At 29.9% G+C, this 17,368-nt stretch overlaps 2 protein-coding genes across 3 annotated transcripts; one reads left to right on the plus strand and one right to left on the minus strand.

The window, feature by feature from the left end:
- Positions 1-2: 2 nt before the first annotated feature.
- Positions 3-9,893, plus strand: LOC108749110 (nucleolar pre-ribosomal-associated protein 1). 2 transcript variants are annotated; one of them, XM_018487637.1, is made up of 10 exons: positions 3-14; positions 262-744; positions 1,131-1,719; positions 2,041-2,334; positions 2,416-5,755; positions 5,968-6,095; positions 6,167-6,376; positions 6,611-6,834; positions 8,518-8,914; positions 9,615-9,893. In XM_018487637.1, the coding sequence occupies exons 2-10, from the start codon at positions 317-319 to the stop codon at positions 9,891-9,893; spliced, it is 5,889 nt and encodes a 1,962-aa protein (XP_018343139.1). In that variant the 5' UTR covers positions 3-14; positions 262-316. The 2 variants fall into 2 exon arrangements, with proteins under 2 accessions (XP_018343139.1, XP_018343138.1); XM_018487636.1 differs by lacking the exon at positions 3-14 and having other exon boundaries at positions 172-744.
- A 101-nt stretch (positions 9,894-9,994) lies between these two features.
- Positions 9,995-14,579, minus strand: LOC108749105. Its single transcript, XM_018487629.1, has 5 exons — positions 14,494-14,579; positions 13,825-14,005; positions 13,222-13,650; positions 11,996-12,292; positions 9,995-10,972 (listed from the first exon to the last, which is right to left on the minus strand). The coding sequence occupies exons 3-5, from the start codon at positions 13,514-13,516 to the stop codon at positions 10,524-10,526; spliced, it is 1,041 nt and encodes a 346-aa protein (XP_018343131.1). The 5' UTR covers positions 13,517-13,650; positions 13,825-14,005; positions 14,494-14,579; the 3' UTR covers positions 9,995-10,523.
- Between the last annotated feature and the right edge of the window lie 2,789 nt (positions 14,580-17,368).

Genomic DNA, 17,368 nt, shown 5'->3' on the forward strand with positions numbered 1-17,368 from the left:
TTGTTGATAAGAAAGTAATTGCGGTTTTTATTGATAGATGTCTTTTAAAAAAACGAGATGACTTTTTACTTAACCTAATATATAAATATGTCTACTAAACTAATAAATCATAAAATCAGTACAATAGTTTCAGTTTTTAACTCTTAATTACTTGAATATTCACAAGGACGCGAACTCCCGTAAAGACGTCAGTCTTTAATAGTATCTCGTCGGTGAGCGGACTCAACACAACCGATTATTGGCGTGTTCTCTGAATTAAAGCTCAGAAAGTATGGCGGCGTCCACGGAGCACGTGTGTGGATAAACATACTCAAGGATGGATGATACAACTAGTGAGCTGAAAAAAGCATGCAAGCGGACCTCGAAAAAGGAGACTGAAAACGAAACTTTAACGAAAAAGGCGAAAATCAATGGCTCTATCGAGGAAATAAATGAATATGATGTAAAACGACAAAACGACGATTCTGATAAAAATGACACGAAGAACGCTGTTTGCGATGACCGGCTGGATATATTATCTAACGGACAATCTCTCAGAACGCTTTTTTCCTCTTCTAATAACTTAGCCGCCCTAAGGAAGTTCGTGACAATATGCAACGAGAACAAGGAAAGGGACCTGGCAGCAGAGTATCTGCACACTGGTGGCAGTGTCTTTGAAATTCTAAGGCTGTTAGAGTCTTCTGACAAGAAGAGTACTTCCACTGCTACCACTGTCTTTTCTGCAACCCATATTTTATTAATGAGGTACTTCTAGCTGAGGCAACATGCATGGAAATTTGTATATTTAAGTACAAAAATATTTTAAAAAGAATTAAATATTTAATAATTATATATTACATTATCTAACAATATATATGTATTATTTTATTGTTGAAGTTAATATTGTCATTGCACTTAAGTACTTTACATAAAGCAGCCTTTATGTGCACTGATCCAATGTAATAATGAGTAATCGAATTTATCATAACTTTAATTTCAGTTTAATTCATTCTTCATCTTTTTCTAATTCTCAGAATTAGAAGAAAATGAAGAATAAGTTCAATCAAAGTTGAAGTTAATCTATATTGAAATCTATATTCATTTAAACATCAAAAGTAGACTTATTGTATTCAAGTATATTTTACTTGTAGGATTTTGACGGAGTGCCCTCAATACCGAAACAGTGCAATAGAAGCTTGTCGCCACTTACTAAATTCACACATGTCTATCGTGTATTCCATGCTTTCCATTCAGAGCAATGCCAAGCAGCGTAAAGTAATGTTGAAGTTACTAGCAGCAATAGCATCCCTAGATAGCAGTTTGTCCAGAGAGCTGCTTATTCATCTGTCGTTGCAGCAACAAACATTAGGGGATCTGGTACAGCAAACCAAACCCACGGATTCTCAAAGCGTCAGAACATGTTTTATTCATTTTGTTCTTGCTTTCCTTGTGGAAGGGAACACGCTAGTGATCAGAACACTCTTGGACAAGCGCAATCTGCTCTGTTGCATCTTCTCAGAACTGCTGTACGATTCGAAAGACATCGTCACCTTAGTTCTAACCACTGTAAAGACGTACGTGCTGGAGAATACTTGTGTTAGTAAAACGACAAAGTTACGTGTCTTTTCTACATCTACTGTATTGAATCTGATATCATTGTACAATTGGAAAGGTCCTAACAATTGGCCTAAAAACAAAACTTACAGTTGTGACAGTGAAACTTTTCTAGCGGACAAGGAGGTAATTCTTAATCTTATTATGAATTATTATAAACTGATATTATTTACAATAAACATTGTCAACAATTAGTTTAATTGCAATGTAGTATTTTTTATTAACAAGAATATTGCTCAATGGATGGATGTATTTGATATTGAGAAATATAAAATTTTATATTAATTTATTAAAACAATTCTGATAAATGCATAAAGCATATTTCTTGATTGAGGAGAACAATATTGTGGAAAATAATAAATTTTTGATAATTTTTTACAATATAATTCATAATTATCGAGCTTTTTGTCACTGCTTTTTTTCCATTTTTTTCCGATTATAATTTAGGTCATTAGTGACATAGTTCATGAATTCTTAGTCACTTTGTTAACGTCACATCGTTATGGAGTGATTTTCCATGACCGAACGTTGGGTAGTTCACGAAATAAGCATAATCAGCTGGTACATACAGCTCTTCGGAATTTGGAGAAACCTTGGGAACATGAAAAGCCATCGGATTTGATTGTTAGGATACTGAGTGCCTGCCCGGATCTAATTCGTTCGCAATATAATGCGGTTGAGTCATTTCTTGAACCCCGAGTTTCACTCAAATGGGTTCGTCTTCTTAAATTTATAGGGAAGGTAAGATGCTTGTAGGTTTATGTGATAATTATTGTTATGCGTACCATCTTTTCAATCATCTTTAGCTTATTTTTTTTACAGATAGTGAAATCAATCAATCCGGTTAATAGTATCAAAACTTGCTCTGTGGAACTAAAGGCGAACAATTTGATAAATGCATTACTTTCTCTGGCAGTTCCAAGCATGATTGTAAAAGTCGCTATCTTACCAGGATTAGATCACGACAGTCTTTCTGTTAGACACGAGGCTTTATCTCTTCTCCTAACAATGACTAACCAGCTGAAAGCCATTTCTTTGGCTGCAAAAGAGTTCTATAAAACATCTATAATTCAAAATCAAATAACTCATTTTATTTTGAAAATTGTCCCTTCTTTGGAAACTATATTACGAATGTGGAACCGAGCTTTTGAAAAGGACACCGAAAACATAAAAGCTTCGAAAAATGCAGAAAGTATTCAGAGTCCAGAATTGGTGGATCATCTTGACATTATTTTAAGCGTTCTTCATTCGTATCAGAATATATGTCCAGAGTTGTTGGATATTTCAACAAATTTACAATCAAATTTATTGCTATCAAATTTAAATAATCTCCAAGAAGAAGGAACTATTAAAATGGAGAAAATAAATCGTATGAAAGTCAAGACAATACAATTTCTACTTGCCTTGGACTCTTCTATTTTTGCTCCTAAAGAAAAAGCTTTTAAAGAAACTCTTGTCTTCTTGATATCTCTGATCCATCAAAAAGATTCATCACCGGATAGTTACAATGCTATTAGAACGCTGCTACATACAACAGATTTGTTCGAAACCTGTGAAGATCAGCTGGATATTTGGATCAATGGCTTTTCAGTGGTTGCGGATTCTGAAGAGAACGAGCAGTTGACGCAGTGGTTTATGTCTGTTCTGAAAAGCGCCATTAAACACATTGATAAGTATATAAATATTATAACACAAGCGGAAGGAAAGATAAACGATGAAATAACTAATTTTAATGTTAAAAAAGCAAAAGATATAATTAACGAATTGTTTGATGAAGCCAACAAAATCACCAGTCCCTGTCAAAAAGAATTTTCTGTAGTAAGATCGTCTTTAATCAATGGACAATTTAGTTTTGATGAACGGAAAGTTGATACAATCGATTACAGCTTTAAATTTAATCAAGAAAATTCGAAAGATACTATTAAATCTACTAAGTATACAACACAAAAGAACGACCAAGTGACTAACTTTGATACAATGGAAATAGACGATGTAATTACTCGGTTACTTGATAAGGCAAGTCCAAAGAGCTTTCCTTCTAATAAAAATCATTCTCAGGAAATCTTATCTACACCAATATCATCTTTAACGAATAAATTTACTAATTCCGATGAAACTAATGAGGCAATTGATACTCTCTTTAACAATTTTGGTAAAGAAAATCCTTGTAGCATGCAGGCTTGCACGGCAGTCTCACCACTTTTATGCTGTGCGCTGCAAAAGATGAGTGAGAAAAATTGTGCCACAATCTTGGCATATTTATCGTATGTGATGGTCCATACTCTGCACTATCAAGTTGTGCCCGATCTGCTGGCTTACATGACAACAGATTTGACCAACTTGCCAATTTATAAATACTTGCAGAGTTGGTCAAACAGCAAACAACCAATTTTCTTGAAAAACAAATTTCCATCTTTAAGATTATTGTATAAACTGAATAATATGTTGCTGGCAGATTCCAAGATCGACATAACTGAATTTTCTAAACTGTTTAATGATGGTCATTCGACGTATTGTTTTAAATATGACAACAAGGAAATCACTATTAAGCACTCTTTATCTTTGTACGATGTTAAGACTTTGTTGAAGATGACAGTGTTTTATTTAGCACAGCTAGCGCAGTCGAACATTTTGCGGCAGATTCAAAACGAAAATTGCAAGCTCGTGCTTGTGTTTCTGTTAAACATGCCACAATCCATTGAATCGAATACAGAAAATGCAGTGATACTTGAAGAAAATGCAAGATGTATCTTCACTCATCCTATTTTGCTGCATTATTTCTCGCCATTTTGTGAAGAAACCTCGAAAGATTCGGTGGAATATATGATCGTTGAAACTATTCTAAAGATCTGCGAGTCTATTTTGCATTTGTGTGAGAAACATAATGCACGGATCTGTAATATTTTCTTTGCGTTTAGAAGTAAGTTCCTCACGCAATTGGAGAATATTATTGAGAAGAATCCTTTGGAAGCTTGCACTAATAATTATGATATTGCTATTGAATTATTGAAAATATTGCAGCTTGAATTGAAAGACATCGCGAGCTTGTTGTTCGCTTTGATAAAATTGGAAAAGAGCACTTTTATTTCGAGTGACAAGCAAAACCTGTCCATATTTGGACACGTCGTTCCGATATTGCTGGACATGTATTGCGATAAAGAATCAAGATTGCATAATATGTTGAACGAGCAATTTGTAGAAAAGTTTAGCTTGCATTTGATTTATCTAAAGTCCAGTAAGGCAAATCACGTGGATGAATGGGAGAAAGCACTGGCAAAATACTTGTCCACCTTTTCACACAATATTTCCGGTATCAGTACTAATACTTTTGCACAATTGCTAACAAAAAATATTACCGCGTCCACGGTCCAGTTGATAACTACCTTGATCACCAAAAATACTAGGCTGATCTCGTCGCTGGTGAAGTACTTCCTCAAGATAGAAAATGTGAAGCAAAGGGACATTGTGTTTCCCATATTGGGCAGCAGTTTAAAATACAAATGGAATGAAAAGTTTCTTCAAAGTCTCTATGAGCATTACGGCAGCGACATTGCCGCGTATATAACCGAGTCACGAAATCCCGTTCCTTGGATCGAAGAAAATGTAGCAGCGATCGTTTACCTAATTGAAAACACTTTCGATCTTGCTCTGTGTGGGAGAATCTGCAACACCGTTTCTCAGAACGGCGACAAGTTGGATATGGTGTCCATTTGTTTCGTGCAACTGCTAGAAAGTGTATATAAGAGATACGAAACTTTAGTAACGACTAAAGAGAAACTTTTGATGGATCTAATAAGAGTATTACTGCATATAATGACATTGACGTTAAAAAAGGAATCAAAAAATCTACAGAAGATCAAAATCTTATGCGGGAAGCTAAACGATGTAGTGATTCGTTTGAAAGAGATGGAAGATAACTTGATCTTCAGTTCATTGAGCAAGAGTTACTCGTGGCCGCAGTTTACCAGATTTTCATTAAAGTTAGGTCTAAAAGATGCTAAAGACGAGGCGACTCAATCTAATATATTGAAAACCCTGAGCAATTTATGTGATATTGCTTATGGAGATAATATTGATAATGAATATGTGAAGACGTTGTTTGAAATGACGACGTCTCATTCAGAGTTTGTTAATATTATGCTTGGGTCATCCTTTGTTAAAGGTGAGTTTACTTGCACAGTGTGTATTATTTGGAAGGAATATGTAGAAAGCTATATTTATTTGTTAAAAAGTATATATTTTTCTGCAGATTGTAATTATGTCATCCCAAAATCAGCCTTAATTCTCACGATAAAATATTATATAACATCTTATAAGAATATACCATTACATATAGACAAGTTTAATCTTTATTTAAATATTTTATGACTGTAGGCGATCTGGTCGAATTATTAAGAATACTTACTCGAAAGAATCATTCTGTAATGACTGTTTCGCACATACCTCTTTATCTCGCAGCTTACAACGCTACCCTTTGCCATGTAGATCAGCGTATTTTGCAGGTAAGAATTGCGATATATATCGGGATTATCGTGCTGTTAAAGGAATATTAGTTAATTGTAATTTTTTTCAGATTCTCCAGTATTATGAAACTCATAATGTTAAGCTTCAACAGTACTGGCCATATTTGTGGGGGAGTGCCGCAGCAACACGTTACAGTGTAAAGGGAGAGACGGATACTGCATTGTGGAGACAACCTTCCACTTCCGAAGTCTTTAACTTGTTCAATAACGATATTGTCAATGAGACTATAAAAAATTATCCTATACACAGAACTATGAAAGTAAGTGACCTAAATATTTGTTATAAGACTGGTCTCAAAATTTTAGATTTTACAGTTAAAAATATTCTCTAGTGTACAATCTTTTTTTTTTTTTTTAATAATACATTTTTGATATTTATAAAAACTACTAGCCCATAAAAATGAATAGAATCATATACTTTATAGGACTTTACGTAAGATTTTTATTTTATCTTTGAAGAAAATTTCTATTCTCTCTCTATTGTCTTTTTTCAGAGTAATGAATTATATATACACAAGAATAATGTGTATGATCCAGCATTTTATCTGCCATTGCTGTGTACTTTATTGGCAGAAAATAATATTGTTGCGTGTTATAAAGTGAGCCAGAGTGGTGCATTGGCGTTAGTACTTGCTGCATGTTGCAGTGATTCGAACGATATTCGGATGATAGCATATACTATTATTTCTAGATATTACTTTCATTTGGAAGCATCCAAGTAAGTAGCAATTTTAATAATTAACAAGAAAATGAAATCAGTACATACATTATGATAAATAATAGTCTTCTATAGAATATATAGAACTTTATTATTTGTCATAATTTAGTTTATTTGTTAATAATTTAATTACTCAGTTTAATATTAAATTTTAAATTTAGTTTATTTAATTATCTTTGATTATATTATATATATTAGACTTACAAGGAAAAAAAAATTTTTTTAATCGGCCTCTCAACTCAAAAGCTTTCATTTTATGTCAAAAGAATCCTAAATTTCTATAAAAAAATATTAAGATTTAGAGGTCTAGTAAACGATTTTTAAATCAAAGTTATGATTTTCCTTAATACATGTTTGATTTGATGCAAAAATAGCTTAATCCGGATTTCAAATATAGTATTGATGTTTTTTGATTGCTGAACATGATACAGTAATTCATTTAACTCTACGATATACACCTTAAAAAATACAGTCCAATTAATGTAAAAAAAATGATCAAATTTCGAGTTTATAAGCTCGATTTCAGCAAGGTTCCAAGCATTTAAATGGGTCATTATTCCCCTTAAATTATAGGTCTGTTCACCTAGAACAAGGTTCAGTTGAAATTTTCCCGAAACCTACAGAACTTTTAAAAGTTGCATTTAATTTATAATATTATATTATAAAACATTTTAAATAGAAAAATTGTTTACAAGTTCTAAAATATATCACTTTGTGGTTTGGACATCCTCAAAAAAAATGCTTCAATTTTACAATAAAAAAATTTTTTATTAGAAAATGAGTACATAATAAACATATGATTTAATTAATTGAAATAAATTACATATTATGTAGTTTATTTCAATAAATCATATCTTTTATATTATATACTCATTTTATTTTCTAATAAATAGTTTTTTTGATCGTGATCGAGGCATTTGATTTGAAAATGTCAAAACCATAAGGTGATATACTTTAGAATTTGTAAAAAAATTTTTGTATCCTTAAACACGTTTTATAATCCAGTTAAATGCAATTTTTAAAGATCAAAGAGGTCTCGGGATTCCAATTGGAATCTTATTCTGGGTGAACAGATCTACAATTTGAGGGGAGTGACGACTCATTTGATGAACGCTTGCTAAAATCGACCTTGAATTCGAAATTTCGTCATTTTTTTCGCATTAATTGAGCTGTGTTTCTTAAGGCATATATACATCGTAGAATTAAATGAATTATTGTATTGCGTTCAGCAATATCAACCAAAACATACAGTAATCAAAAAAACATACAGTAATATATTCAAAATCCGGATTGAACTATTTTTACATTAAATCAAACATGTATTAAGGAAAATTGAAACTTTGATTTAAAAATCGTTTACTAGCGACCTCTAAAGCTTAATATTTTTTGATAAAAATTTAGGGATGTTCTTTTGGTATGAAATGGAAGCTTTTGGACTAAGAGGCCGATTAAAAAAAAATTTTTTCTTGTCAATCTAATATATATAATTGATTTTTCTTTTAAGACTACTTTTTTTTACCAATATAATTTTGTGATTTTAATTTAGAGACTCATCTCTGAGCTTTATATTAAAAATGCCGATTTTTTTTCAATTGATTACCACATAAAAGCATACTTTTCTTTTAATAAATTCTGGTGGGGATTAAAATAATTCATTAAAAAATCAATTTCCTTATTTACCAGGTCTAAAGAAAAGTTATTATGGATACGTTTAATTGATGCTTTACGGAATGGAGTTTTTTCCTTAAAATGCCAATTGAAGAATGTCCGCCTGAGTTGTCTAATGACTACCTTCTTAGCTAGAGCCTCCTTAATCGCCACTCAACCTCTGCACCCTCTTTATTCGCCGTTACACACTTTTCTAATGGCCAAAATCGGTCTGGACCTAAATACCATACCGGAGCTACTACAGTTGTTGCACAGCTCGCATGTAGAGCATAATGCGCATCGGTATTGGATTTTGGAGAACATCCGAGATGGCATGAAGGGAGATAACGACGTAAACGTGGCTTTGAAATGCATGTTGTTCAAAATTCTTCTTGATTTTCACACTTGCGTATTGTCGGATGCCAAGACCAAAGTGAGTTAATCTTTCATTTGATATGACATACAATTGACAATTTCTATTCTTAACATCCTTATTTTTAATATCCTTATTCTTAATATTTTCTCATTTTTTAATTCTTTAAATTTTTATATTCTTAACAGTTTCTCTTGTGCTTAATACTTTCTCATTATTTTATATTAGCTACATGATTATGTAATAGATAATAATGTAATTGATAATTATGTAAAATGAGAAACTTTAAAAAAGAAAATCGTAATCACTATCTTAATTGTCAATAATTCGTTAATACAATATTTTTATTTTGTGCATGTATTTTTGGAGGAAAAATTGTAAGAAAAGACTAAGAATAGAGAATTTATTTGGCTGAATTAACAATAAAGAGTTTCGATTGTAATGAATCAAAAATTTGAATTAAAAATTTGAATATCAAGCAGCAGTCTTGATTTTTAATGACTTGTTTATGTATTAGGCCCGATTGCAACGTTACTTTGACTTTAAGCAAGACTTAAAACTCTCTCCGTCTCGTTTTAAAGCGAAAGAGAGACAGAGAGAGTTTTAAGCTTTGCTTAAAGTAAAAAAAAGTTGGTGCAATCGGGTCTTACTAAAATAAATTAAGTGGATTTAATCTGAAAAGAAGATATTTCTTCATTATAAATTTTATTATAAAATGTTCGTATTATTTATTTAAATATTGATATAAACTTTTTTTTAGAAATTAATTTTGGAAGTCATCGCCTCTACTACTAAAATTCCCAAAGCATCCTTACTCCTTGCAAGAGGATATGGCATACTTCCTTGGCTGCACGAGATTGTTAATCATTCGGATATTTGTGAAGCGGAAATTAAAATTATTATTACCATAATTGAGAATCTATTAAATACCTTAGATAGTTCGGTACAAGATATAAATCATTACAAATCTCTGTTATTTAACATCCTCTTATTATTGCAAATGTATTTAAAAAATAGACATAAAATTTGTCCCATATAATTGTATTTTTTGACAATAAAATTGTTCTTAAAATAAAAAAATAAAAAAAAAATATATATATAAGATTTGCAGTATGCAAATAGAAAGTAGGAAATCCAGATGATAGTTAAATTAGGCTTTTAATGAACTTGATTTATTTATAAAATAAATGCCTATCTCTCTTATTAATTATCCAGATAGTTAAATTTGCAGAGACAGATTTTTAGCAAAGTATGCTACCAATTTCTGATGACAAAGAGGTAACAAATTTTACAATCTGTAATATCTGACAACGTCGGTACAAACTACCGCCAAAAATAAGAGAAAACCTACTGATATGCTTTGCCAGCAAATTGGCAGATCTGCAAATCCTCAGTTTCTTCTGCTAGTCTGCTGAACACAAAACCTGCTCAATTTCTGTTTTCAAACTGCTGTTGCATAATATATCAGTAGACTGTCTACAGATCCTGAGCTTAATGCGTACACAGATTGCTATAGATCTAGAGTAGAAATCTGATCGAATTTGCTATCAATTTACCGACAAATTGTTGACATTTTGCTATCTAATAGTTTGAATTTTCTTTTTAATTTTTTGAATCTCGTTTTTTAAAACGTAATTCTCTCTGATTTCTTCATCTCACATGTTTTCTTTTAGAACGTAATTTTCTCCAATATCGGATAAAACGTAAATATACAAACATCCTCTTCCTTTTGATGGTTCTCTTCGAAATGACCCAATATTAATGCTACACTATCAATTTTCAATTGACATGAGTCAAACTTTCCATCCTTCCATTCTCTTACTAAAGGTAAGGGATCCTTAAAATCTGCCTTCTTTCTTTGTTCTTCTAAAATATCAAAAGGTATGTATATCCTTTTTGCCAAACGGCCTTTGTTGAGTTCTTTCATAAACTTTTGAGCAGTTGTTGTTGTCAATGTCAAATGAGCGACAAAATCCATATCACTTCTTGATTGAAAACCAGTCTTCCGCGTTTCTTTAGAATAATCCTCAATTCTTCCATATTTGTCTTCTTCATTATGTGAAGCGTGCATTCTAGCATGGCCTTTTATAGGAAAAGCTTTTGGACATCTTTCGACATCTAAAATGATAAGAAATTTTCAAATCTAAAGTAGGATAACTTTATTATTAAGCGGGAGCGAAGGGATGAATATATGAATATACAGATAAATACAACAGTAGTAATTTATTTCTTAAAAATAATATTGTACATTTAAGTAAAACTACATATTACCTTAACATATATTGTCAAGGTCATAACCCTGAGTTGCCTCCAATGAATTTTAACTGTCGCTCGTTATTCGCAATATACATGTATACTATAGCTTTACTCTTAATACATGATATGTTTTAAATAAAGTAGTGTGCCCTCAGAGGGGGAGGTGGGGTGAGAGTCGCTTTGCGTGGAAATTGGAAAGTACGCCCCTAAAGCAGAGGAGGAGAGATGGAGTGAAACTTCACGCGGAAAGTCGTATATTCCTTGGCAAGGGGGGAGGTGGGATGGAATTTGCTTTACGTAGAAAGTCATAAGATATATTTTAAAGCAGAACATTTTTATTTCATATGCAGAAAAAAGACGTTATTTTTTAAACTTTTGTCGTTAATAACTTTTTAACGAATAACGATGGTTAAAATTTATTGGAAGTGGCTCAGAGTAATGACTAAAGGTCATTGAAATCGGTGAGGTTGTGAGTAATATACAGTTTTACCTACAATTATTTATATTTATTATTTGAAATTATCCGGTTTAATAATGAAAGTGAATGCTTAAAAAATGTATGAAATTCTTAGCAACTAAAATAACGAAATTGATTTTTGTTATTAATACGGCTTTTAAAATTCAAACAAAGAATTGTTTTTTCACTGTTTACACTTTGCTTTTGCAGAGATAACTCGTTCAACTGCATTACATATTTTTTTGGAAACGATAATACATGTTTTGTTTTACAATTTGAAAAAAAATTTTAAATATTTTTCAGCGGGATCTTTTTATTAAAATCGGGACATTTAATATGTTCGGCGGGAGAACTGGACAAACATTTTGAAAACGAGAATGTCTCGATGAAATTGGGATCGTCCTGGCACATTATCTATACCTACTCACATACTTTACTTGGCACATCGTGTGATCTATCTAAAAGATTTTTAGCGTCTTCAGGAGTTTTTCCTATGTAACGAGCCCCACCAATCATCAAGATTGTCTTATCGTTTCCCTCCAACTGGAGGGTCTTATCTATCCATTTGACCAAATTCTGAAAGTTGACTTTCAATTTTAGCTGTGTCCATTTACGAAGTTTTAATGGATCCTGTCCGATTTGAGAACCGATCACCGAAAAAAGACAGCTATTTAAGTCAACGATAACATTGTCGGGATCTTTTTCTCCTCTTAACGTCCAATGACCTAGAGAATGATTAGAAAAGTTTGAACGGAAAGTGGGATAAAATACGCATACGTGTGTAAACTGTCGACTTTAAAACATTTTAATTACGTATGCAAGTATATTAAAGTATAAGAAGAAATAAGGGAATAGAACATTTTTATAAAGAAAAAACCATATAATAATTGATCAATCATTTATCGACGTCGATTCGACATCGATTTTATTGCCATTTCTCACTGGGATTGTACTAAAATATGATAAAATTATCCAAAAAGGCTGCAAAAATTTTGACATAAGCTATTAAAATCGTAATTCTTCAAAAAAAAAGTAGTGGTAGTATGAGTCCCAGAAAGTTGGGAATTTTAAATTCAAAGTTCAAACCCTTGCTGACATAATATTTTTTGCAATAACATTATTTGTAGAGATTTAGATTCTCTAAAATTTTATTATTAATATTTTTTTAAAGATGTTTATTAACATAAAAACTTAAATTGTTTGTTGTCGATTTAATAAAGTGATATTACTATCTAGTTCTGCTCCTAATGCGTTTTAAGATTGAAAAAGATTTCAGCGCGCAATTTGCAGAATTAGATATTATATCCATAAATTTACACAGAAATATTTAAGCACTAAGATTCATTTGATTGAATATAGAATTTCTCTTTTTTTAAATTAGAATTATTCTCATTAATCTAAATTCGTATCGTTTCATATTGTTCTTCAAAAAAAGTTATATTAAGAGAAAAATAAAGTTAAAATTAAAATAGAAATTGATATTCGAAACATAAAAATACATATTGTTTTCTATTAATTTTCGATTTTATTCTAATTGGACTAAAAAAATTTTGTGAAACTATTTTAAAATGTCTTATAAAACCTGAAAAATTTTAAACTTGGTTCACAATTGGCTCTTTTTTTAAACTCTTTTTAAAATTTAATTGACTCTTACCTATTCCTTCCGAACTGATCACATGATATTCAATATCTATGGGATGTCGTGTTTTTTTTTTGCCAATTATTTTGTTTAAACTACCATTAGCATTCCATATCTTGATAGGTCTTTGGATTATGTCACTTAAAATAGCGATGTGTATTAAGCCAGCTGGACCATAGTTTTCCAAATCTTGTATAATACCTTGTATAATACCTTTTATGTATTCAATTTTATGAATCCTATTTATAATTTTAGAATTTTTATAGTTTTTATTATTAGGATAGTTGGGAATTGAACAAATTCTACTCATTTCCTTATTGTGCTTTTTTAAGTTTGTTATTTTTAATTGTTCAATTAATATTAAAAGGATAATGTGCTATTGTTAAATTAGTTTTTTGGAACTGTAATTTTTATTTTGCCATCTTCAAGTCTGTGTGGAAGCCTCTATAAGATAGAATAATATATTGCATATTTTAAATATCTCTTTAAATATAAAAAAATATCTTTTTAATATAAAAAAAAATGCATAAACAAAAATGGAACAAATATAGAAAATAAAGAAAAATATTAATAAGAAGAAAGATAAAAGACATATATTATTAATAAAAAAGAACTTACAATTTTATACTGTAAAAGATTGATCTATTTTGAACTTTTCTAAAATTCATTGTGCTTGAGAATATAATTTTATAGTGGTAGTACAGAGAAGAGAGTAAGCTTTTATAATTTGGAAAATTTCCATACTGAAGTAATTAATTATCTTCCATTTTAATTGCATTTTATGTCTTGTTTATGTCTTCTATAACATAAATATACATATGCATATATGTAATACATTTCTATTTATATATTTACACATATATAACGTGATTATATACATATATTGATGCAATTAATGTAATTTAAATAATTACCTATTAAAATAATAAAATAATTAATTAATTTGATAAAATTTTAGTTAATATTTTTCTAAACAAATTTTGTATTGTGTATATAAATATAATTAATGTATATACATTATTGGTATATACTTAAAATAAATATTGTAATATAATAATATTACATATAATACTTATCATATCAAATGTAATTTTTAATGTTTATAATAATTGAAAAACAGGAAGAAGAAGAAAGAAAGCGAGAGAGAGAGAGAGAGAGAGAGAGAGAGAGAGAGAGAGAGAGAAAGCGAGACAGAGAGGGGGTAGGGGGATTAAAGTAATATGATATTAAAATACAGGACGATTTACATCAAAATATAAAAAATCAAGAATATCTAAATTAACATACCCAGTCGCTAATTTGTGCAGCGTCCATAATTTTGATCAAGATTTGTATTAGAAATAACGTACATTTTTTTATTATATTATTTTCATTATATTATATTATTATATACATATTATTATTATTATTATTATATATTTATTTATTTTAATTATTTTTTGTTGTAATATTATTTTTATTAAAAGTTGATTTTTACTTCAAATTTTTCTTTATGACATGAAGCCAAAATCATGCTAGAATAAAAATTTTTTCCATGGTACACTATGAGCAAATTTTATTGCTTTGAAATTGTTTTTCGGATATTGCTGCATTTCACGGCGATCTTTCGTTAGTTGTTTCTTCGTAATCGATCTTGTATCTTTTCATTTAATATTAAATTTTTCGAGTTGAATATTTCGTTTATTACTGCAAGAATTAAATATTTCAAATTATTAATTTATAGTTTATAATTAAGAAATTAATATGTATATAATAATAAATTTCCTTTGCACTATACATATATACATATATACATTTATACATATTTATATTATGAATACAATATATAAAAGTATAATATATATATTTTTTATATATAATAAATTATTATTTGCAGAATTACTTTTAAAAGGAGAGGTCACATAAATTTTTTTTTACATGCGAATAAACTTCGATTCTAATGTCATCGCATTAGTTATGTTGTTGGTCAAGACATAACAGGTTCATAGTATGATCTGCAGGATCATGGTGGAAGTACCATAAAATTATATTATGTCTATAGAAAGAACTCAGGTATTCTCGAGACGAATTTTATACTTTTCCATGCAGATTCCAAATGCGACCATTTAAACATTTGCACCGCGGTAATTGTGAAATGATACAGTTTAAAAGATCAAAATTAAATGAGTACTTGCTAAATAAAAAAAATATAAAAATGATCATCAAAAAGAATTCAGGTATATACATTCTCTAATAACACACTTTATCCGGGACACATTCTGGGGGTGTTCTTAGGATGTTCAAAGGACATGGAGATTTGTGCTATTAAAGTTTTTGTCGCTTCCTAAAAACGAAAGCATTAATATTAAAATAGAAAGAAGCTTATGAAAAATTTATTATGGCAAAGGATAAAATCAAATTTATTATATTATATATTATAAGCAAACATAATTAAAACACAAAAATAAGTAAAATAATAGACACCTAATTCAAATAACCGCGACAACATGGCAGTATATGGTGTCACGTTTTCATTGGCTGTTAGAAATGTATGCGCAAGAAGACACCTGAGTTTCTTCCACTATGGCCAGGATATAGTCCGGTTATTGTAGCGCGAAAAGGTGGAAGGAGGGCCATTGCTCCGATAGCAGTGGTCAGTGCTGGCTCATAACAAACTTTTAGTTACCTATATCTAAATAAAATACATACCCAGTTATTTAAACAATGCATAATGTTGTTTTTTGCATTGTAATTAGTTTTATTGAAAATCATCAATTATTGTAAAAAATGGAAATATATTTTTACTGAGTCCATCGAAATTATTATCTAAGATTTTAGATTCTATTATTAGATGATATTGCAATAAAAATACAAAAATATATCTCAATAGTACAAAAGTTGCAACAATATTACATATTGCTGCAATTTTTGTGCTGTTGGGGTATTACAATAATTTTTATCGCCTTTATCTAATTACCTAATATTTCAAATAGTACCTTTAAACGATATAAGCAAAAATATTTCATTTGTGTTACATATAATTCATACAAATGCAGAATAATACTATTTTAAATGCAGAATAATAATATTTTTCTGATAAAATTAAAATTTTAGATTTATGATAGTCTGAATGTGATTTATTAATTGGATAGAATCCGTAAATTATGTAAAAAAATATGCATGTATATTTAAATGTAAATTTAAAAATAAAAAAACGTATTAATTGACTTTATATAACGGATATACTAATTGACTTTATGTCAGCAGAAATATAGATGTATTAATTTGTATCGATAATTTACAATAAAATTTTATAAAGTTTGGAAATTATTTTTTGTTAGATTATTTAATTAAATACTGTTTTATTATATTATTTTTATTTCCTATTTTTTCATTTAGATCTTATGAAGTCGATAACTTGCGACGGTACTGAACTGGGTTCCTGAAGAACTACTCGCTCGCGAGTTGCAGCTTTCTCTCGACGCGACCAGTCTCGATGCGGCCGCCTTTTCGAGTCTTCCGATCAAAAGAATATGTCCATTCCAAAGTGCACACTGAAACATTAATTATATCAGTAAATGTCGATGTAACGTATATTGCAAGTCAAAGTGTACTATTAAAAGTGAAACAATTCAAGAGAGATCGTGCATGTACTCGTAGATCCGCGCGTGTACTCGTATATATAGCTTCAAATGATCTTTGTGTTGAAAATGTCGGGAATTTGAGGGAGAAAATGGAAACGATTTATAGAAAGTGATTACAGAGTGAGATTAAAGAATCATAAATGTAATTGTAGAAAATTTTTCAAGATTTTAAACTCAATAAATTGTTTATATAATCCTGAAGATATAATTATTGCAATAAAAGTGAACAAATACAGCGATAATTATACTTGAAATTATTCGTATCAAAACAATCATGAAGCGTGTTATTTAGATATAGATAACTAAATTCTGTTTTAAAGTTTTTCCAAGCAGTAGAAAGAGTCTTGTAAAACGATTATGACAAAATGCAATTTTTTTACTGAATCAGTATAAATTGTAGACTTTAAAATTTTTTGTGTGTTTTTATGTTGCTGCATAAAATATTTAATTGTAAAATTGAAAAAAATTAAATTTATAACAAGATTTATTTAAAGAATAGATTATTGTTTGAAAATAGTACAGAATTACTGCCGACGGAT

The sequence above is a fragment of the Trachymyrmex septentrionalis genome, unplaced genomic scaffold (assembly GCF_001594115.1).
Source record: "Trachymyrmex septentrionalis isolate Tsep2-gDNA-1 unplaced genomic scaffold, Tsep1.0 scaffold267, whole genome shotgun sequence".
Classification (NCBI taxonomy): Eukaryota; Metazoa; Arthropoda; class Insecta; order Hymenoptera; family Formicidae; genus Trachymyrmex; species Trachymyrmex septentrionalis.